We start from the raw sequence: 23,332 nt of genomic DNA, 5'->3' as shown, positions 1-23,332 counted from the left end.
CAGGAAGCCTCACCCATGGGCCATGTGTATCAGGAGATTGTGGGTGAGGTGCCCGCTACTTCCAACTGTGCATTGGTGAGGGTCCCTGACTAATGCAGGCTGAAAATTGTCCTTTTTAGTCTCTTCCCAGCTTTTTGGAGGAGGTATTTAAACTTAATGTGATTTGTGAACGTGATTTGTGCCAGTCCTGTCTGCTGCTGTTGTGAGGCTCCCTGTACTGAATTCCTTCTCCCAAATAGCTTTATTTTGTCAGGTTGCACAAACATGTTTTCTCGTGTCATGGTTTGACAGAGTGCGTGACAGCACTTGCAAATACACTGATGTAAAACAGTAAAAGCTGGTAACGCAACCAGTCACCCTGCATCGTTGGAGAGAACATATGTTTGTGTATGTAACTTTCTGAACTGAAAAATAAGAGACAGGTCGGCATAACAATACTATCTGAAAATGGGGAGCTATATATGAATATATTCAATCAGTGCAGTGATGTAGCAGATCATCTCAACCAAGTCATAGGCAGAAGGATTAAGAAACAAAGGATGTAAATAGCTGAGGAAGTGGGAGGGATGGAAAACTGGAATTAAAACAGATTTAAAATGAGGATATAGCTTAAAGTCTGAAGTTCATACCAGAGGGTTGCACATTGCCTAGAACCAAAGATGAGAGATTGTTTCTAAAGCTTGTATTGAGTTTTATTGGACCAGTGTACAAGGGCAGTGACTGAGGGTTCAGAGGGAATGGGTTAAAATGGTGAGCCACAGGTAGCTCAGAGTTACACTTGCAGACAGAACAGAGGTGGTCAGCAAAGTGGTCACTTAATCTGCCCTCAGTTTCCCCAGTGGAAAGGAGACTACACCTTGAGCATCGAGTACAGTATATGAGACTAGAAGTAAAAGTAATTCGTTGTCTCACACGGAAGGAGTGTTTGAAGCTCTGGACGGTGGTGTGGGAGGAGGTGGATAGGCAGATGTTACATCTCCTGTGTTTGTACAGGAAGATGCCAGCGGAAGGGCAGCTGGAAGTTGGGATGGTAGAAGAGTGTACCAGGGTGTATCTGAGAGAACAGTCCCTCAGGAAAGCAGGGGGAAGGGAGGGCATGATGTGTTTGGTAGTGCGATCATGTAGGAGGTGTCAGAAAAGGCACAAGATGATCTGGTGAATGCGGGGGCTGGTGCGGTGGGTGATAAGGACAGGTGGGGGACGCAGTCAAGTTGAGAGAGGAGTGAGGGCAGAAGTAGAGGAGATGGGATAGACCTGGTTAAGGGCCCTGTTGACGGGAATCATCGGCTAGGAGGACTTTCAAAAATCCTGGTGTGGAAGGTAGTCATCGAGGCAGATGAGAAACTGGGAGAAAGGGAATGGAGTCTTTACATGCAATGGGTTAGGAGGAAGTATGCAGCAGGTAGTTGTGGGAGTCTGTCCAGAATCATAGAATCATAGAAGTTACAACATGGAAACAGGCCCTTCGGCCCAACATGTCCATGTCGCCCAGTTTATACCACTAAGCTAGTCCCAATTGCCTGCACTTGGCCCATATCCCTCGATACCCATCTTCCCCATGTAACTGTCCAAATGCTTTTTAAAAGACAAAATTGTACCCGCCTCTACTACTGCCTCTGGCAGCTCGTTCCAGACACTCACCACCCTTTGAGTGAAAAAATTGCCCCTCTGGATCCTTTTGTATCTCTCCCCTCTCACCTTAAATCTGTGCCCCCTCGTTATAGACTCCCCTACCTTTGGGAAAAGATTTTGACTATCGACCTTATCTATGCCCCTCATTATTTTATAGACTTCTATAAGATCACCCCTTAACCTCCTACTCTCCAGGGAATAAAGTCCCAGTCTGTCTAACCTCTCCCTGTAAGTCAAACCATCAAGTCCCGGTAGCATCCTAGTAAATCTTTTCTGCACTCTTTCTAGTTTAATAATATCCTTTCTATAATAGGGTGACCAGAACTGTACACAGTACTCCAAGTGTGGCCTCACCAATGCCCTGTACAACTTCAACAAGACATCCCAACTCCTGCATTCAATGTTCTGACCAATGAAACCAAGCATGCTGAATGCCTTCTTCACCACCCTATCCACCTGTGACTCCACTTTCAAGGAGCTATGAATCTGTACTCCTAGATCTCTTTGTTCGATAACTCTCCCCAACGCCCTACCATTAACGGAGTAGGTCCTGGCCCGATTCGATCTACCAAAATGCATCACCTCACATTTATCTAAATTAAACTCCATCTGCCATTCATCGGCCCACTGGCCCAATTTATCAAGATCCCGTTGCAATCCTAGATAACCTTCTTCACTGTCCACAATGCCACCAATCTTGGTGTCATCTGCAAACTTACTAACCATGCCTCCTAAATTCTCATCCAAATCATTAATATAAATAACAAATAACAGCGGACCCAGCACCGATCCCTGAGGCACACCGCTGGACACAGGCATCCAGTTTGAAAAACAACCCTCGACAACCACCCTCTGTCTTCTGTCGTCAAGCCAATTTTGTATCCAATTGGCTACCTCACCTTGGATCCCATGAGATTTAACCTTATGTAACAACCTACCATGCGGTACCTTGTCAAATGCTTTGCTGAAGTCCATGTAGACCACGTCTACTGCACAGCCCTCATCTATCTTCTTGGTTACCCCTTCAAAAAACTCAATCAAATTCGTGAGACATGATTTTCCTCTCACAAAACCATGCTGACTGTTCCTAATTAGTCCCTGCCTCTCCAAATGTGCTGATCGACTAGCTGTGTGTTTCCAGCCTTTTCTGTTTTTAAACACTCAGCAATAACCCTCTCCACAACACCACAATGGAGCTGGTCAACTTTGCTTCATGTTATTTTCTCTGAGCTCGCTTGGTAAGTGCACTGCTCAGTGTGGGAGTGAGCCCCACACACCGGGAAAGTTCCAGCTTCAATCCCTGGTCTGTGCTGAGGTGGCCGATTTCACCCGGAACATTGGGAGAGGTTCTGAAACTGACAACAGCCAGGATTCCTATTGCTGACCACGCTCCAGTAATCCCCTGTGGAAAGTGCCCATGTGTCGATGTCTGGCGATATGGGATTAGGCTATAAGACCCCTCCATGGGTCAATAGTCTTTTGGCATTCTCTGTCCAAGCTTGCATATTTGGGCAAGGTACCAAAGGGAGGCTGGTTCCCATGGAACTGGATCCTTGTATAAAAAGAGTAGCATTTATATAGCAAGTCTCTCCAACATCTCAAAACACTTTCACATACAATGAGTTACTGTTATGAGGGCAAACAAGCCACTGTCTTTAGGAGAGATGAGGATGGGGACGAGAACACAAATGTAACTTCCTAGGTAGGTGGTAGCAAAACTTAGATTTTAACAAGCTCAATAAAGATAATATAGTTGCTGCTAAAATTTACTGTTGGACTTCACTCTTTTCTTAGACCCTGTAATAATGATCCCTGAATGTAACAAAAGAGGAATGTTCTCCACTCGGCTGGTTTGAGGAAATTTCTGCTTGCAATCTAAACCAGGTCACTTTAAACCAGAGGTCGAAGTCTCGTGAGGGAGTGGTTAGAAGTTTGTGCACTTAGCGAAGTAAAAGAATTTAAAGTGTTAGGGTTATGCATGCTTAGCTTGAAAGGTACTGAAAAGTTCTATGTTCTGTTAGGCTGGCCTGTGAAATGAGGTTCCTTCCTTCTGTTGTGATCCTTAGGTGCAGTTGAACGCTGGACAGCTGCAGTATATTCGTCTGGCTCAGCCTGTATCTGGAACGCAGGTGGTACAGGGGCAAATCCAGACCCTCGCCCCAGGCAATCCACAGCAGGTAGGCGCATGCCTTGTAGTGCACGCAGTCACCCCCATTTGGGAGACTGGACAGTTGGTGTTAAATTAAAACTTAACCAGTAGTGTTTGTTGGATTGAAATCGTTGGGGCTGATTGTGAACAGAAATATTCCACAGTGCAGCACAAGTGAATGCACTGAACACCAGGCTTCTGATCTCAGTGGGACCATCCTCATTGCAAACAAATGTTCAGGAATTGAATTTTAAAAAGAAATGATTTGTGAATTAAAGTGTCTCGGCACGTTTCTGAGACCAGATTCTTTGTCCAGTCTTGGAGTGGAAGGATTCTGGGGGCTGACGTTTGAGAGAATGTCATGTTTCACACCTGGAAGCTCTAGAAGGTGATGGCCCAGGTCAGGAGGTCAGCCTTATTGCTTTTATTTATTACAGGAAGCTTTTCTCTTTGTCGGACTACTCAAGAAAGCCATTCATTATCCTGCAGATTGCTATAATTTTTTCAATCATTTTTAATCTGAAATAAAATAAAGTTGTATCTCCTGGGAATGATTGGTGCACACTAAATATAATAATGAACAAAGCCGTGACCACTGTATGAAGCCTTGAACAGGGAAGTTCTGAGTGCAGTCAGTTTGGATGCACTCAGTACCTGCTGTCCATGAAGCTGTAGAAATGGGGGTCCATGTTCAACAACAACTACTTGCATTTATATAGCGCCTTTAACACAGTAAAACGTCCCAAGGCGCTTCACAGGAACCATTTTCAACAAAATTCAACAACAAGCCACATAAGGAGATATTAGGACAGATGACCAAAAGCTTGGTCAAAGGTTTTAAGGAGCATCTTAAAGGAGGAGAGAGAGGCGGAGAGGTTTAGGGAGGTGGAAGTAGGCGGTCTTGGTGATGGAGCGGATATGTGGTCGGAAGTTCATCTCCAGGTTGGATAGGATGCCAAGGTTGCAAATGGTCTGGTTCAGCCTTAGACAGTGGCCAGGGAGAGGGATGGAGTCGGTTGCCAGGGAACGGAGTTTGCAGCGGGGACCAAAGACAATGGCTTCGGTCGTCCCTATATTTAGTTGGAAGAAATTTTTTCTCATCGGACAAATTGTGACTAATGAGAGACGGTGGTGGTGAAGTGAAACTGGGTGTCATCAGCGTACATGTGGAACCTGACGTTGTGTTTTCGGGTGATGTCACCATGGGGCAGCATGTAGATGAGAAATAGGAGGGGGCCAAGGATAGATCCTTGGGGGACCCCGGAGGTAACTGTATGGGAGTGGGAAGAGAAGCCATTGCAGGTACGACTGGATAGATAAGAATGGAACCAGGTGAAGGCAGTCCCACCCAGCTGGACGACGGAGGAGAGGTGTTGGAGGAGGATGGTGTGGTCAACCGTGTCAAAGGCTGCAGACAGTTGGAGAAGGATGAGGAGGGATAGTTTACCACAGTCACAGTAACAAAGGATGTCATTTGTGAGTTTGATAAGGGCTGTTTCAGTACTGTGGCAGGGCGGAAATCTGATTGGAGGGATTCAAACATGGAGTTGCGGGAACAATGGACACGGATTTGGGAGACGACAAAACGTTCAAGGACTTGAGAGGAAAGGGAGGTTGGAGATGGGGCGGTAGTTTACAAGGACAGAGGGGTCAAGGGTGGTTTTTTTGAGGAGGGGTCAGTACCTGAGGATTTGAAGGGGAGGGGACAGTACCTAAGGAGAGGGAACCGTTAACAATATCAGCTAACATGAGGGCCAGGAAGGGAATTTGGGTGGTCAGTAGTTCAGTGGGACTTTTTTTTTATTCGTTCATGGGATGTGGGCGTCGCTGGCGAGGCTAGCATTTATTGCCCATCCCTAATTGCCCTTCAGAAGGTGGTGGTGAGCCGCCTTCTTGAACCGCTGCAATCCATGTGGTGAAGGTTCTCCCACAGTGTTGTTAGGATGGGAGTTCCAGGATTTTGACCCAGCAACAATGAAGGAACGGCGATAGATTTCCAAGTCGGGATGGTGTGTGACTTGGAGGGGAACGTGCAGGTGTTGTTCCCTTGTGCTTGCTGCTCTTGTCCTTCTAGGTGTTGAGGTCGCGGGTTTGGGAGGTGCTGTCGAAGAAGCCTTGGCGAGTTGCTGCAGTGCTTCCTGTGGATGGTACGCACTGCAGCCACTGCACCAGTGGTGAAGGGAGTGAATGTTTAGGGTGGTGGATGGGGTGCCAATCAAGCGGGCTGCTTTGTCCTGGATGGTGTCGAGCTTCTTGAGTGTTGTTGGAGCTGCACTCATCCAGGCAAGTGGAGAGTATTCCATCACACTCCTGACTTGTGCCTTGTAGTTGGTGGAAAGGCTTTGGAAGTCGGGAGGTGAGTCACTCGCCGCAGAATACCCAGCCTCTGACCTGCTCTTGTCGCCACAGTATTTATATGGCTGGTTCAGTTAAGTTTCTGGTCAGTGGTGACCCCCAGGATGTTGATGGGGGATTCGGCGATGGTAATGCCGTTGAATGTCAAGGGGAGGTGGTTAGACTCTGTCTTGTTGGAGATGGTCATTGTCTGACGCGAATGTTACTTGCCACTTGTCAGCCCAAGCCTGGATGTTGACTAGGATCAAGGGAGCAGGAGGTGGGTCTCATAGTCAAGATGAGCTCAGAGAGGGCATATGGGGAGATAGGAGAGAAACCAGAGAAAGATGTGAGTTCAGGGCTAGGGCAGGGGGGCTGCAAAGGGGAGGTTTGACTTGGTGGGCTAGGGGAAGGGAGGCAAGTGACAGAGGCAGCTGAATGGATGGTTCAATCATAGAGTTATACAGCACGGATAGAGGCCCTTCGGCCCATCGTGTCCGCGCCGGCCATCAGCCCTGTCCACTCTAATCCCATATTCCAGCATTTGGTCCGTAGCCTTGTATGCTATGGCATTTCAAGTGCTCATCCAAATGCTTCTTGAATGTTGTGAGGGTTCCTGCCTCCACAACCCTTTCAGGCAGTGAGTTCCAGACTCCAACCACCCTCTGGGTGAAAAAGTTCTTTCTCAAATCCCCTCTAAACCTCCTGCCTTTTACCTTGAATCTATGTCCCCTTGTTATAGAACCCTCAACGAAGGGAAAAAGCTCCTTAGTATCCATCCTATCTGTGCCCCTCATAATTTTGTACACCTCAATCATGTCCCCCCTCAGCCTCCTCTGCTCCAAGGAAAACAAACCCAATCTTCCCAGTCTCTCTTCATAGCTGAAGCGCTCCAGCCCTGGTAACATCCTGGTGAATCTCCTCTGCACCCTCTCCAAAGCGATCACATCCTTCCTGTAGTGTGGCGACCAGAACTGCACACAGTACTCCAGCTGTGGCCTAACCAGTGTTTTATACAGCTCCATCATAACCTCCTTGCTCTTATATTCTATGCCTCGGCTAATAAAGGCAAGTATCCCATATGCCTTCTTTACCACCTTATCTACCTGTTCCGCCGCCTTCAGGGATCTGTGAACTTGCACACCAAGATCCCTCTGACCCTCTGTCTTGCCTAGGGTCCTCCCATTCATTGTGTATTCCCTTGCCTTGTTAGTCCCTCCAAAGTGCATCACCTCGCACTTTTCCGGGTTAAATTCCATTTGCCACTGTTCCGCCCATCTGACCAACCCATCTATATCGTCCTCGCTATTTACCACCCGACCAATTTTTGTATCATCAGCGAACTTACTGATCATACCTTTTACATTCATATCCAAGTCATTAATGTAGACCACAAACAGCAAGGGACCCAGCACCGATCCCTGTGGTACCCCACTGGCCACAGGCTTCCAGTCACAAAATCAACCTTCGACCATCACCCTCTGCCTTCTGCCACTAAGCCAGTTTTGTATCCAAAGTGCCAAGGCACCCTGGATTCCATGGGCTCGTACCTTCTTGACCAGTCTCCTGTGGGGGACTTTATCGAAGGCCTTACTGAAATCCATGTATACCACATCCACTGCGTTACCCTCATCCACACGCCTAGTCACCCCCTCAAAAAATTCAATCAAATTAGTCAGACATGATCTTCCCTTGACAAAGCCATGTTGACTATCCCTGATTAATCCTTGCTTCTCCAAGTGGAGACTAATTTTGTCCTTCAGAATTTTTTCCAATAATTTTCCTACCACTGATGTTAGGCTCACTGGCCTGTAGTTCCCCGGTTTTTCCCTACTCCCCTTCTTGAATAATGGTATTACATTAGCGGTTCTCCAGTCCTCTGGCACATCCTCTGTGGCCAGAGAGGTTCTGAATATATGTGTTAGAGCCCCCGCAATTTCCTCCTTTGCCTCACACAGTAGCCTGGGATACATTTCGTCCGGGCCTGGGGATTTATCCATTTTTAGGCCTGCTAAAACCGCCAATACCTCCTCCCGCTCGATGTTAATATGTTCGAGTATATCACAGTCCCCCTGCCGTATTTCTATGTCTACATCGTCCTTCTCCATAGTGAAAACAGATGCAAAAAATTCATTTAGAACCCCTCCTACATCTGCCGGCTCCACACACAGATTGCCATTTTTGTCCCTAATGGGCCCTATTTTTTCCCTAGTCATCCTCTTACCCTTAATATACTTATAAAACATCTTAGGATTTTCCTTTATTTTGCTCGCCAGTGTGATTTCATGGCCCCTCCTTGATCTCCTAATTTCTTTTTTAAGTATCCCACTGCACTTTTTGTACTCCTCTAGGGCTTCCTCCGTCTTTAGCCTTTTGTATCTGCCAAAAGCCCTCCTTTTTTTCCTAATCCATTCTCGTATATCCCCTGACGTCCAAGGTTCCCTGGAGTTCTTGGAACCACCCTTGACCTTTACGGGAACATGTTGCCATTGTATGGTCTCAATCTCCCTTCTGAAAGACTCCCATTGCTCCGATGCGGATTTTCCTACAAGCAGCTGATCCCAGTCCATTTTGGCCAGATCCTGCCTTATCCTATTAAAATCGGCCTTCCCCCAATTTAGAACCTTTATTTCCGGCCCCTCCCTGTCCTTTTCCATGACCACCTTAAATCTCACCGAATTATGGTCACTCTCACCAAAGTGCTCACCTACTAGCACTTCTTCCACTTGGCCGGCCACATTCCCTAGAATTAGGTCCAGTACCGCCCCCTCTCTTGTAGGACTTTCTACATGCTGGCTCAAAAAGCTCTCCTGGATGCACGTGATCCAGGAGAGGGACAAAGAAGTCCATGAGCTGCTCATGCTTGTTGTTGGAGGTGAGAGTGGAGGGGGCAGGGGAGAGGGGTTTAAGAAGACGGTTTATAGTGAAGAGAAGCCGGGGGTTACTTTTGCATTCCAGAATGCAGTTTTGGCAGAGGAGAGCAGGACCCAATTGTGCTTTATGTGATCCAGCCAGATCGGGCAATGAATGGCTAAATCAGTTGTCCGCCATAAACGTTCAAGTCTGCGTCCCTTGGACTTGAGGGAGCGGAGATGAGGGCCAGGGTGAGAGTAGTGGTTTTAATGGAAACAAGGACATCAAAGGTGGAGGTGAGGGTGTGATTGAGCAGATCGGTAGCTGCAGAAATGTCATGTTGAACGGAGGGCCAAAGGCTAGACAGTTGAGAATTTGTAAGTGACTTGGGGAGTTTTTTCTGGGGGCGGACACAGAAGGAAGTGGGGTTAGGAGGGGGATGTGGGTGAAGAGGGATAAAAGGAAGTGATCAGAGATGGCCTTATCAGTGATTGACGCGATGGGAGTAGAGAGGCCACGTGAGATGGCAAGGTCGAGAGGATTGCTGTTAACGTGGGTAGGGGAGTATTAAGGGAGGATAGGAGGGCAGGGAACTCAGAGGAGAGAGAGCAAGGTGAGTTGAAATCACCGAGGATGAGAAGTCACTCGGTGGAGAGGCTGAGGGAGAAAAGCAGTGAAGATATCTCGGTGGGAAACCTGGCTTGGTACTTGTGTGGGCGGTAGGGATCGAGGATTTTAAAGGAGGTGAAACAAGGTGAGATGCTCAAAGGAAGAGAAGGTGCCAGAGGAGCCGAGGGACAGTCCAGCTTGTGATTTGGTGAGAAGGGCCACACCACCACTGCAGAGGTCTGGGTGGGGCAAGTGGTGAAAGGTATAACCAGGCAGGGAGGCTTCATTAAGGAAGAAGGTACCATCACCCGTCAGCCAGGTTTCCATTAAGGCCATGATGTTGACGCAATCATCCACAATAAGCTCATGGATGGCAAGGGCCTTGTTCACAAGTGAACGGACATTCTGGAGGGAGATGCGGAGAGGGGTGGTGATAGCTGATCCGCTGGCAGATGGGTAAGTGGGACAGGCAGGAGATTGGCAAGATTAGCCCCTAGCCGGTGCGCTGGGCAAGAAAGTCGGTGAGAGCGCAGGATAGGGCAGTTGGGGTTGGTACTCATAAGGAGGCAGCAACGAGCGCCTTGATGGGCCCTTCGGAGGGTGCCAAGATAGGCACGGAGGGAAGCTGTAGGCTTATCTTAGAAGGAATCAAGCCTGGGATGGCGGCAGGAGAGTAGGAAGGTCGAAGAGTGCTAAAGGGTTCGGGTTGGGATTGGTGGGGGGTGGGGGGGCCGAGTCCCCAGAAGGGAGAAATGAAAGGACACATGTCGATTGGAGAGAGGAGCCTAGGAGAGGTAAAGAGAAAGGAAAATGGGGAAATAGAAGAGATGGACTCGGGTCCAGAGCAGCAGCCAAAATGTACACGTGAATGGACACAGGGAAACTCGCGTTACATAGGCACTGCTGGTGGTATTTCCGTGGGAGTGAAGAGCCAGGAGGTGTGTAGAGTTAATCACGGGGCAGAAAAACAGCGGCAAGGTTGGAGGTCACTATAAGATCCAGAAGCAGTGGAGAAATGGATTACAGCCCAGGAGAGTGAATTTCTGGCCTGGAACCACTCTGTAGCAAAATAAAGCTGAAAAACCAGTAGGACAGTCATAAGCTCAGCAGGTAACAGCAGCGGTGGGGGATGGGATGTAGGCTGGACAAAGTTACTGTAAAACTTGAGCAACTGACTAGCAGATCGGAGTCACACCAGCTGAGTCTCGCAGTGTGGTCCACTGGAGTACCGTAGCCATGACGGCAGAGAAATCCAGGAATATAGAAGCCAAATTTAAGCAAAGATCCAGGGCTCCCTGATGAAAACAAAGAGCAGGCCTGGTCGGGGGATGGGCAGTGGGCCCAGGTAAATTTAAACTTGCAGCTTGAACTTGTAGTTAGGGCTTAAAATGTACCCACTATTAGAGCCAGGGGAATTTAAACAGTGGAAGAGAGATTAGGGGAGAAAGGGCAAAGGATGGCCACGGGTAGAGTTGCATAGCAAAGGAGGTCCCTCGGGAGCAGCCAACCCAGCAGCCATCCTGAGTCATTCGGTTTGGTTCAGATGGGCATATATGGCTGTCCGACATCTTCCCTGCTGATAGCGCAGGGACCTTCTCAAGAGGGTTTCCCTGCCTGCTTCCAGTGGGAAAGTGCCAGCTCTGTTGACAGCACGTGGCAACATATTGCTGGCCTCTCTGGCCTTTCTCCACTCGGGAGGTGAGCAGCCAGCATAATGGTCACAAATATGGCCTTGTGATAACTCCACCTGTGCCAATTGTCCTGCGGTCTAAATGGGCTGAACAGGGGAACTGGTTCATATTGTGGAACTGCTTCCGTCGGACATCACTGTTCGCAATTAGATAGGCTGACAGAAGAGTTTGTCTATCCCAGGAGACATTGACAACGTTATTGACCATTTTAGAAGCTAGATTTGGTAATTGGCAGGAACTTGCTGGTGCTCTGATTTACATTGCATTCACCTGTACTTGGATATGCATCAAGCAAGCAAGCAGCAACATTTACTGAACACAATATGATTTAAATTGTTTTCTCTTTGATGTGCAAACTCCTGTAGGAAAGCAGTTGGCCGCAATTGAGAATTTTCTGCAATTAATGATTTCCTAACTAACACTTAACTTAGTAGCTGTTTGATTAGCTGCTTGAAGGTCAGAACAAAAGGTTGGTAATCCCAGAACTGGAGTACTAGTGCTTTGTGCTGTGATTCCTGACTGTTGTTTGGCTGACAATCGTTCCCCTGTGTGTGGAGAAGGTCCATACAGGGCCCAGAAAGGGAAAAGCCCATCCCTGGCCTTTAGGGGATGGCGGAGATACTCCAGGTCACGGGTGACCACAAAGCTGACTGCCCATGCCTCTAATGACTAGCTGTGTATTGCTAGGTGCTTTCCCACAGAGAGGGAGAATTAGATGGGCAGGTAGCATGCATCTAACTACATAGGAATCGACTGCAGGGTGGGGAGTTAGGTCACCCCAGTGCGCTGCTACAGAATGATACATGAACTGGGGGAACCGGAGTACAGCTAAAAGTGGAAGCAGAAATATTGACTCTCATGTTTTGCATTTGCATCCTGTTTTGGTAAGTGCTTCTCCCCTTTTATTCCAGGTGGGACAAGCGGAGGTTCAGCAGGGACAACAGCAGCAGCAGCAATACAGCCAGTTTACTGACGGACAGGTATGCTGTTATCGTTAGTGATCATGTTCAACCTACCCCTTTATTTCCATGAATTGTATCAGAAATATTAGTAATCTGAGTTGAGTTTTCTGAACTACATGCAACATTTTGGGAATGTGGAACTTGCTGCATCCGTTCTCCATCCTAACATCAGTACGAGATAGATAGCCGTTAAATTTGTAATGTGGATTCTTGTGTTTTTAATATTTAAAATTTGCTAAACACAAGAAATATTTGTGTCACTGGGTGAAAATGGAACATGATTTGCAAACAAGTTGAACCATGTAAATGAGTTTGGCCCTTTTAAAGGGATTGTTGCCTTGGTGAGGAACTGTGGCGAATCGGCCTTCCTTACTGGCAGCCCAGTGATGGGCGTGTGAGAAATGTTTGTATATCAGCTGATGTAATGTCAACTTCTCCTTTGGGCCCATCATACTGCACCATTTATGGTAGTACAGGGTTCAGTAATATACTGGTTATGTTACTGGACTAGTAATCCAGAGGCCTGAACTAATAATCCGGAGAATGTGAGTTCAAATCCTGAATTTGAATTCGGGTTTTTAAAAAAAAATCTGGAAATAAAAAGCCGGTCTCAGTAAAAGTGACCATGAAGCTGTCGGATTGTCATAAAAACCCAACTGGTTCACTGGTGTCCTTTTTCGGGACGGAAACAAGCTGTCCTTACCCGGCCTGGCCTATATGTGACTCCAGTCCCACACCAACATGGTTGACTCTTAACCGCCCTCTGAACTGGCCTAGCAAGCCACTCACTTGATTCGAACCACCACATAGAACACGGTTCAAGAAGGCGGCCCACCACCACCTTCTCCAGGTAGCTAGGGATCGTCAATAAATGCTGGCCTTGCCAGCGAAGCCCACCTCTACAAATTTTTTTTTAAATGATTCATTATTATACCGCCTCTTGCTTATCAGAATACTTGCTCCCTTTTTACTACTTGCTCAGAATTATTAGTTTAAAAGTAAGAAATGATCTGAGGTATTTTGACCTTGCAGTTTGCCCATCTGCTAATGACATCTCCATTGTGCAATTGTCTAACCGGTGTGTCAATAAAAGAAAAGCCTCTTGTTTTTGAACAAATAACTAGACCCCTGTGAGGATCATAGCCTGAAATATGGTGCAATAATGATGGAGCTGTTAGAATCTTACTACAATTATTGCCATGTACTAATGAATTTACCATTACATTGCCAATGGTGAATCAGAGGATATGCTGTTTATAGTGTGGGCCCACTAATTACCAACAGCAGGCACCCCTCCTGCTCCCTAAGAACTAGAGTTGTGAGCCCCCAATTCCCTCCTTTACTCCCTCTCTTTCTTGCTGGGCAGCGGTGTTGCTGAAATAAACACAGCCAAGAGTTTGTTTATTTAAGATGGTTCCGGGCCTTTGTAGAAAAAGTACGGGTTGTAGGGGCATGGAGTGTTTTGCTAAAGGGAGTGGTTGAGACAAAGACCATTGTATCTTAAAGGAAAATTGGCTAAATTTTCAAAGCAGAGGAAGATACAGGAAAGAGAGCAAGTAGTGGGATTAGTTTTAGATTTCTTTAGCAAAGAGCCAGCACAGACATGGTGGGCTGAACAGCCTCCTTGGTTCTAAGCGCACTTTTTTTTTGTTGTTCCCTCTTTGATGTGGTAGTTAGCATACATTGTACTAGTAATGGCTGAGGCTGTAAAGGGAGTGCCAGAACTCAGTTGCAGTTGGTCATGCTCTGGAGCATGGGGCAGGGCTGTATTTCAATGATGGGGTTCTACTGGTGTTTGGAAACCACTCAAACAATCTCCTTACAGTTTATAAATTCACTGCAGCCCCCTGTTACAACCTGGTGTCTCACTCCACAGCATCCATTTGCTAGATATAAATGTCTGAGTTAAGGTTTAGCTAACCAAAAATAAATCATGTTGCAGGCTTATTTTAGAATGGAGTGTAGCATGTGAAGAGTGTGCCTTGCATTGGACAATGTTACTGCACCGTTGAAGACTGTGGGGTTTTTGGCCAAACTGCATATGGGATACTTCATCTGTAGTTCAATGTGATTGTGATGGGATTTGTTTCCACTTCCCTCTGGTACCTTGTCCAAGTGAGCATTGTTAATGTATGTTCCTAGTCTCTGAACCCTGGCTGGGATCAGCTGTTCAGCATTCACCTGAGGACCTTCTGAGAGTGTGGCTCACGGGGGGGGCTGAAATAGCTTTTTACTGTTGCCCACCAATTAGCAAGCAATGATCTTCAGTCAGTAACATTCCAAGGCATTGAGATGGAGACTATTACCCTCTGCATTCTCTAGTTCCAGGTTATATTTTGGGCATAAAGTGTCACTAAAGTATATTTATGAGCCACATTGAAAATCTGCTGTGAAGATTAACTAGTGTTTTGGACTTGGAACCCATCTCTCCTGCCAGTTTGCTCCAGAGAAGTCAAGTGTTTTGAATCGATGTTCTTTTTGGCCCATCTCCTCTTCCTGCTTTGCTTTCCTTAAAACTGGCCTCTGATCTCTTTTGTAGCCATGGGGTTAATAGTTCACCATCTGGTCTGCACTACACTGCTTTCCACTTCACTGACTACATTGACATTACAACTCATTCTTTCTGGGGCCTTAAACTCTGAAACTTTCTCCTCTCTTACTGTCTTCAGGTTTTTAAAACAGACGCTTGGTGTCTCCTGATCACTACTGCTTGATTTATCTTCTGTTTTAAAAAAAAAAGAAAGATTTGCATTTATATAGCACCTTCCACAACCTCAAGACGTCCCAAAGCACTTTCCGTACTTCTGAAGTGCGGACACTGTTGCAATCTTCTACATCCGTCAAGGAAGGCTGACCTGATAGTTTAATTTCTCATCCGAAAGACGGCACCTCTGACAGTGCAGCACTCCCTCACTACTGCACTGGAGTGTTAGCTTAGCTTTTGTGCTCAAGTCCGAGTGGAACTTGAGCCCTTGACCTTCTGACTCCGAGATGTGAGAGCTGCTGCTGAGCCATGGCTGACAACTGGGCCCTGACTCTTCCCCTGGTAGTGCCTGCTGTAGGGGCCCTAACTCCTCACCCTGATTTCTCAATGAAAAACAAATTGTAGCTCTCGCGGATGTTTGTCTGTATTTTTCTCCTTGTCTAATTGCTTTGCTTGTCTTCAGTATACAAGTACGACAACTTTGTCCGCTGTCCAGGACAACATTAAGCGGATATATAATTGGAGTGGGGGGGCGTGGGGGTGGAGATAGATGTAAATAATTTACAAAAAAATGACTTGGCTTCTGTGGAATTGCATTCCTAAGGGGTGAGAACGGGAAGAAATTCTGATACTATTAACTATATAAGTGTAATAAAGTGAAGAACTTCATAGGAGCTGCAGCAGTTACAGATATTTTATCTTGTCATTTAATTATACACACACACACACACACACACACACACACACACACACACAAAACCCAGGCTATAGCTGAAAAACCTGAACATAGTCTCACAATCTACATTGCAACCTGCCTCCCTCTCTTTTCCCCCCCCCCCTCCCCAGTGAGCCAATGTATCCCCACTTTATTAAACCAAAGGCAAAACCCTCCTTTTTACTCCTACCATCAGCTAAATGCCTTTGGCTTCAACTCCCTTCAACCTCCCAGCTGACAGGCTTAACCATTAGATGTGAGACGGTAGTTCAGCCCAGCACCCCCTCTCCCACATATCTCACCCTTTATTAAGACCCCTTTCTTCTCTACAGCATTACCTGTTTCTATCCCGCCGAGGGAGTGCTGCACTGTCTTTCGGATGAGTCGTCTGCCCTCTCAAGTGGATGTAAAAGATCCTATGACACTATTCGAAGTAGAGCAGGGGAGTTCTCCCCGGTGTCCTGGGCCAATATTTGCCCCTCAACCAACATCACTAAAACAGATTATCTGGTCATTATCATTGCTGTTGTGGGATCTTGCTGTTGCAAATTGTTTGGCACATTTCCTACGTTACAACAGTGCCCACACTTCAAAAGTACTTAGTTGGCTGTAAAATGCTTTGGGATTTCCTGAGGTTGTAAAAGGCCCTTTTGAAATGCAAGTCTGTCTTTCTTTTCCCTTCTGCCACTGAACCTTTTAGTCCACATTTTCACTGCAAGCTTCAATTTATCCAAAACACTGCAGCCCACGGCCTCACCTGCCCACAGTCTCGCCCTGCCATACTCTCACTGCAGCCCACGGCCTCACCTGCCCACAGTCTCGCCCTGCCATACTCTCCAAGTTCCACTGCCTCCCTGTGTTCCAGCAACTGACTTCAACCTTCAACCCTTTTCATGGCCTTGCTGCACCCTATTTCAGTGATCTCCTGCTTTGTGTCACACACATTAATTGTATCCATGTGATTTATATTGATTAATATTAATTATATTCAGATGGCAGGTATCAATTGGGAACTCTCTTGTATCCATTTATAAGAGAGCTGATCTAGGGTGTGGTGTGGGTAATGTTGATCTCTGTGAATAAAGGCTTGGAAGGAACTGAAGACCAGGCTGTAGTATTCTATCCTTCATTGCCTGACTATCGAGTTTATTACAACACTTACGTTCTCAGCTGCTCTTACACTGGGCTTCTTCTCCTCCCTTCTGCCATTGGTGGCACTGGTTCTGCCACTAAATCCTCACCCTCTGCAATTCACTGCCTCCTTCCACCGGCCTTAACGCCTCCTTCCCTGCTTTCAAAAAGTTGCTCAAAATTCTTCTCCACACTTTGTTGTGTATACCCCGCCCTACCTTTTCCTCTCCTGCCTGGTGTCCAGTGTTTATTTTCCTTCATTGTGTAAAGTGCTTAGAAGGCTATGCTGATGAGGTTAGATGAAGAGGGGTGGGAGGAGGCTTGTGTGGAGCATAAACCTGGCATGGACCAGTTGGGCCGAATGGCCTGTTAATTCTAAGTATTTTATGCTTTGAGATATCCTGCACCTGTGCGCCTTAGAAATGCACGTTCTTCCTTGTGTACTGTGTAAAGTTACTGTTTGATCTGTGGGAGATTCTAATATATGTCTACGTTGTTTGTCTTGTTCCCTACAGCAATTGTACCAGATTCAGCAGGTCACCATGCCCGCTGGACAGGACATCACCCAACCCATGTTCATCCAATCCACTAACCAGACTGCAGATGGACAGACTGCTCAGGTCACGGGGGAATAGTGCGATGCAATTGGAGAACGGAAATCAACTGCCACAGAAGCCATTGTATAAATAGTACAGTCACTAACCGGGACGGAAAATTACTTTTTTTTTTAAAAAGTGTTTTTTTTCCCCTTGCGTTGTGCTAAGCAAAAATAATTGTACATATATAAAATGCAATAAACTCCTTCTGAGTAGAGCTTTGTAAACTCGTGCGTGAGGGTAGATAGGAAGGAGAGTTCAAGCCTGTGCTGATTATCCAGTACCATCACTGACCATATTGCTATTGTCCTATTCAGCTGTACAATGTTGTGCCTCACTAAAGTTAATCAGCTTTTTTAAAAAAAAAATACAACTTTGAGCTTACAAGTAGACCTGGGTAAGTGGAAGCAAACGAGCAAGTTGTGTCCCTTGGCTGATTTAAGAAGCGACAGGCTAATCCACAGTTTCTCAGTAACAGGTTTATAAACTAGCGTTCCCACTCAAACTTGATAAATATTGAATTGAAAGACCTTTACATGCACGTTGGTCAAAATTCAAGAACAACAGATCATCAGGATGTGTTTACAGTGCATCATTAGCAGGCACTGATCCACACTGAAATTCAGGGTGTAGAGTAAATCTGGGGTTAGGGCCTGATCTCCTCCAGAGAGGAGCGGAATGGGACTCCCGGAGGATTATTCTCATAGCACTTGGGTTTGACACCACATTGAGAGTAAATCCAATGGAATGTCAAACACTGTTTGCAAACCACCCCCCATCCCAATAACTGCAACCTAGTGTTCTTAGCTGTTGGAGAAAATTCGATTAGATTGCCTTCTAATGCTTTTTTGACTTGTGTTAAAACTCCTTTTGATGTTTGTTTTATGAAATGTGAGAGTTTACTGGAGTTTGGGGTGTTGATGTTAAAGTGACTGTTCCTTCACTTGAATCTAGCTATGTATTGGCTGACCAGCGTATTGCACAGGGCCACGAAAATGGGCAGGTTGATAGGTCAGGTCCGGCAGTATACCTGCCAAATGTCCCGATCTATTCAGGAGGGGCCCCCAATCACCTGTGCTGGCTCCTAACTTTGCAGCACAGCTCCAGACCAGGGCGTCAGGCGATTTCCCTACAGCACTGGGAATTGTGGAGCCAGCACAGATGATCTGGGATGTTCTTAGGTGACTTGTAAGACGTTCTACAGTTAGCCTCTTATCCTCCATTACTCCAGTACAAATCACAAGATAAATATGGACAGGGGAGGCCGTTCCATCCATCCTACGGTACCCCCATTGCAGCATCCAGTTGTTTCTTGAATAATTCCATGGTTTTTGCCTCCACTACTCTACATGGGAGTCCATTCCATGTGTTGATTTTAGCATGAAGAATAACGTCCTGCCAATAGTCCAAATTTGCCTTTCACTAGCTTGAACATGTCTCCTTGACCTACTCATGAATTTGGTTTTCCAATTCTACCCATTTCTGTAGTGTTTACTATCTTGTGACCCTATTGCTCTCCTTCGATGAAAAGTCCAAGATTCTCCAGTCTTTCCTCATATCTGAGACCTTTGAGGCTACGGTTGAGCCCCTGGATCTTCTCTGCACTGTCTCCAGTGTTCAGTGTCTCCCTCGTGTTTCGATGGTCCAGAAACGGACACAGTACTCAAGATGTATTCTAACCTGAGCACTATAGCGTTTGGGCATAACTTGTACCCTACTGCTTCAGCTATGTAGTTGATCATTCAATCAGATTGTTAATTGTTGCTCTGCACAGTATTCATTCTGTAGGTGACGCTGGCAAGGCTGGCATTTATTGCCTATCCCTAGATGCCCTTGAGAAGGTGGTGGTGAGCCGCTGCCTTGAACTGCTGCAGTCCATGTGGTGAAGGTGCTACCACAGTGCTGTTAGGTCGGGAGTTCCAGGATTCTGACCCCAGAGTTTGTACATGTTTAGTGTTGAGTCTAATAGAACCTTCTAGGTCTCTTTCATTGTAATCCTTAGCCATTTTGACACCATTCATGGAGTAGCTGCTGCCCATTTCTTCCCCCATGTGTGGACTAAGTCAGTCAGTATTGTTTGATCAGTTTCTGCACTGTTTGAGCAGTTTGCTTTACTGGTCTTTTGCAATTTCCAAAATAAAATGTACCCTCGCATTGTTGCTAACCTGAAGAGGGTAACTGGTAACATCCTGTACAAAGCCTCAGCCGCACCTCAATTTGGCTTGAATGTACAGTCGAGTACCTGTATTTTCAAACGTGATGAACAAGGCCCCTTACATAAGGGCATTGGGTGGTGGTGAGTGAAACAAATCAGGGAACCCTTAGTCCATTTGAGTTTCTGTAATTATTAAATTTAGATCATTTCATGTTAATTAGTGTGTAGTAATTTGTTCTGATAATCCTGGCTGGAAGATGGTCAGTGTTGAGAGACCAGTAAGTGCTTGACTTTGAATCAGTGGAAAAATTTACTTGAGTTTGAAGGAATGAAAGCTTTCAATAATCCTTGTGGAGTGTTATGGTTTACTGTGGAGGCTACCAGACTGTAACCTGCCCCTTCTGACGTGATTTAATTGCAACCTTCTCTTCATCCTGACCAGCTGGGGTCTGATCACATTAATTTCTTAATCCTACTACTTGCATATCGAATGACACAGCATAGAAGTAGGCCGTTTGGCCCATCGTGCCTGTGCCGGCTCTTTGAAAGAGCGATTCTGTTAATCCTACTTCTCTGCCCTCTCCCCATAGCCCTGCAAATGTTTTCCCTTCAAGTATTTATCCAATTCTCTTTTGAAAGTTACTGTTGAATCTGCTTCCACCTCCCTTTCAAGCAGCGCATTCCAGATCCTAACAACTCCCCTGTGTAAAAATATGTTTGCTCATCACCTCTGGTTCTTTTGCCAGTTACCTTAAATCTGTGTCCTCTGGTTACCAACCCTCCTGCCAGTAGAAACAGTTTCTCCTTATTTACTGTATCAAAACCCATCGTGATTTTGAACACCTCTATTAAATCTCCCCCTTAACCTTCTCTACTCTAAGAAGAACATAAAGCTGACAGTCTGAGATATCTTGAGTAATGGGACATGTTGTACCCCTTAGATGTATCAGGACCAGTACCAGGACAGTTCAGTGTGTTAGCATGCTCTTCTTTCACATCTGACACCTGGGTTCAAATTCAGCCCAAAAAGATGAGATGGAATGAGCTGGCTTGAGATGGTAATAGCCCAATTCCTCGTAAGGTCCACAACATGGAACTGAGCACAAATTCTGAGCATTGCTCACTGATGCTTTAATGGTGACTAATGCGGGAAGAAGTAATATTCCCTCTGGAACAAAATAGGAGTTTTTCTCAAGATTGGACCTGGCCGTGCTTGATGTGAGTCTGGGTGCAACGTTCCCCAGTATCTATGACGCTCGCTTTGATGAGCAGAACAAATTGCACCAACTCCATAAAAAATTATTCCTCCTTTATGGATATTTGTGGAACTCTCACCTGGGCTGCTTTTCAAGGAACCTGTCATTCTTTCTAAACTCAGCTTTTTGGATTTTTAAATTAAGGTATTGCTTGGATAAAAAGTATTTCATCTGGGTCTATGAAGATGACTGGATTGCAATTAGAGTTAGGCTGAGGTCACATAGATGCAGATTTGATCCTTCAGTATTAGGATAGGACCATACATGACCTGTGTGTGTCTCCTACCTGTTGTGTTTCACATCTTTGGACAAATCATTGGTCTTAGCCCCTGGGTTAATGAGGAAAGAAATCAGTTTGGGTTCTAGTTGCTAATCAGAGAGCCCTGCTTGAAAGTGCAGTGTGTGTGGATATTGGGTGGGTATGATATTGGCCTGTTGTGATGCCCTCCGTCCTTGGTAAATAACTTGCCAGTATTCCCTGTCTAGGCTCATGCATGGTGATTAGTCCCTTGGGTGAGATCCTGGAGGGCTGAGGGGGCCCTTGGAACTCTCTCCCAGCATGATTCAACACCTTTGGGAGAGGGGGGAAAAGTTTTAGAAATGGTACCTAATGATGCTGAAACCTTATGTTTTATATATTCCCCAAAACTGGCTTTGCCCCATTAAGTCACTGAAAGGGTATTTGACTCCGACCAAACACAGCAATCGATTGCTGTTGAATTATGTGTTTTCCATATCCAATACATAAGTCTGTCTTTTTCTCCACCCTTACCTCCTGACTGGAAATCTCATTTTAACCTCTGATGCAAAATCTGCTTGCAGCTCAGGGTCACATTGGTTATTCTACAGATGTTCATGTGGCACCAGCCCATCCTTGGCCTTAACCCCTGCCCATTTAGCTGCCAAACCATGGATAAGAGGATCCTGGAGAACTTTGTCTTTTTTCTTCCCACCACCCCTTACTTCCCTTAATACAGAAAGATGTCAAAAACCATGTCCCATTGTTCCACAGTGAGAAAGAGCAACTAAGTGTTGTCCCTTCTGCTTCAGTTAAGGACATAACTGAACCACAAGGACCAGACAGTCCCCAGATTGAATTCCATGTTTGTGCTGAGTTAGCTGATTTTGGCAATGCTCCAGGTACATCTGCTATAGTTGAAGTCGCCACACAAGGGCTACAGAGAGGGGGCAGATGTCCTGCTACAGTGTCCCCCGCCACTGCTGAAAGATATCTGTGTGGACATGGAGTGAGCAGACCAGCATCTGAGATCTCCTTTCCTTCCCTCCCCCCACAATCAACAACGTGCTGGTCCTCACTGTCTGGACTTGCACAAAGAGATTGGGCACTTGCTAATGGTCAGTGAACTGATCATTAACAACGGTCCTCTCCTTCAGCATCGGAACAAACTGGCAAAATAGTTACAGGAGCTTTAATCCAGCTGGGTGTTCTTAATGGGTTTTCTAGAGAGCTGATTGATTCTGTGTGACACCGCGCTCCATCTTTCAGTTTTATGAATGGCAAACAGTTTATTCTAAGGAGTGTCCAACTTTTGTGTATACAATAGAACAAAATGTTTAGGCAGTGAGTCCATTAAATACTTGCAAACCCCTCCCCCCCCCCCCCCCGCCTTCCCCCGGTGATGATTCCCAATAGAGACCCACCTCCCTCCCCTCTGGCGATGATTCCAATTAAATCCCCCTCCCCCCCCCCCCCGGTGATGATTCCCATTAAATACCCTACTAGGGTCTGTGCTGAGACGACCCAATGTCCACACAGTGAAATCAGCCACTTGCGAGCTTCCACGTCCGTCCTTTTTTTAAAAAGAAGTTTTTTGCTAAATAAGCTTTTCAGGGAAGGTTGAGACATAGTGACTCCCCGTTCATTGGCATGGAATCACTCCTCTCCCTCACTGGTTGGATGTCTTTTCCAGGGTGATGAAAATATTCTAATTGTATGTTGGACCCTGTGTTACAATTGCTCACTCTTGCCCAACTCACCATGTTGTGTACAACACTGGGTGCATTTGTTATTGTTTGAAGCTGTCTTAAGAATTTTCTGATATCTGGAGTCTTTGGTATTATCCCACTTTTACTTTGTATATCTTTAGAAATAAAAACCTTTTGTTATAACACTTGTAATGATCTTTTTTAAAAAAAAATTTAGAGGGGGGTGCGGGGGGCAAAGAAGCATTTGGCCCATCGTGTCTCCAAGGGCCCTCTGCTAGAGCAATCCAAATCTAATCCCACCGTCCCACTCTCTCCCCATAGTCCTGGATCAATCCAAATCTAATCCCACTGCCCTGCTGTCTCCCCATAGTCCTCTATCAATCCAAATCTAATCCCACTGCCCCACTCTCTCCCCATAGCCCTGTATCAATCCAAATCTAATCCCACTGCCCTGCTGTCTCCCCATAGCCCTGTATCAATCCAAATCTAATCCCACTGCCCTGCTGTCTCCCCATAGTCCTGTATCCATCCAAATCTAATCCCACTGCCTCACTCTCTCCCCATAGCCCTGTATCAATCCAAATCTAATCCCACTGCC

The 23,332-nt window shown here is 46.1% G+C and overlaps 1 protein-coding gene across 3 annotated transcripts in view; it reads left to right on the top strand.

The window, feature by feature from the left end:
- The window catches only part of nfyc (nuclear transcription factor Y, gamma), a 73,289-nt gene extending 50,372 nt beyond the window's left edge, over window positions 1-22,917 (top strand). For 2 of the 3 annotated variants that reach the window (XM_068006382.1, XM_068006383.1), the window contains exons 9-11: window positions 3,699-3,809; window positions 12,180-12,248; window positions 17,296-22,917. In XM_068006382.1, coding sequence (XP_067862483.1) covers window positions 3,699-3,809; window positions 12,180-12,248; window positions 17,296-17,415 — 300 coding nt within the window. In that variant the 3' untranslated portion in view covers window positions 17,416-22,917. The remainder of the gene's footprint in view (window positions 1-3,698; window positions 3,810-12,179; window positions 12,249-17,295) is intronic. The other variant, XM_068006384.1, reaches the window with a different exon arrangement.
- The last annotated feature ends 415 nt before the right edge of the window (window positions 22,918-23,332 follow it).

The sequence above is a fragment of the Heptranchias perlo genome, chromosome 26, assembly GCF_035084215.1.
Source record: "Heptranchias perlo isolate sHepPer1 chromosome 26, sHepPer1.hap1, whole genome shotgun sequence".
NCBI classification, from domain to species: Eukaryota; Metazoa; Chordata; class Chondrichthyes; order Hexanchiformes; family Hexanchidae; genus Heptranchias; species Heptranchias perlo.
The sequence above is the reverse complement of the archived record's forward strand: the minus strand, read 5'-3'. Positions and strand labels throughout refer to the sequence as shown.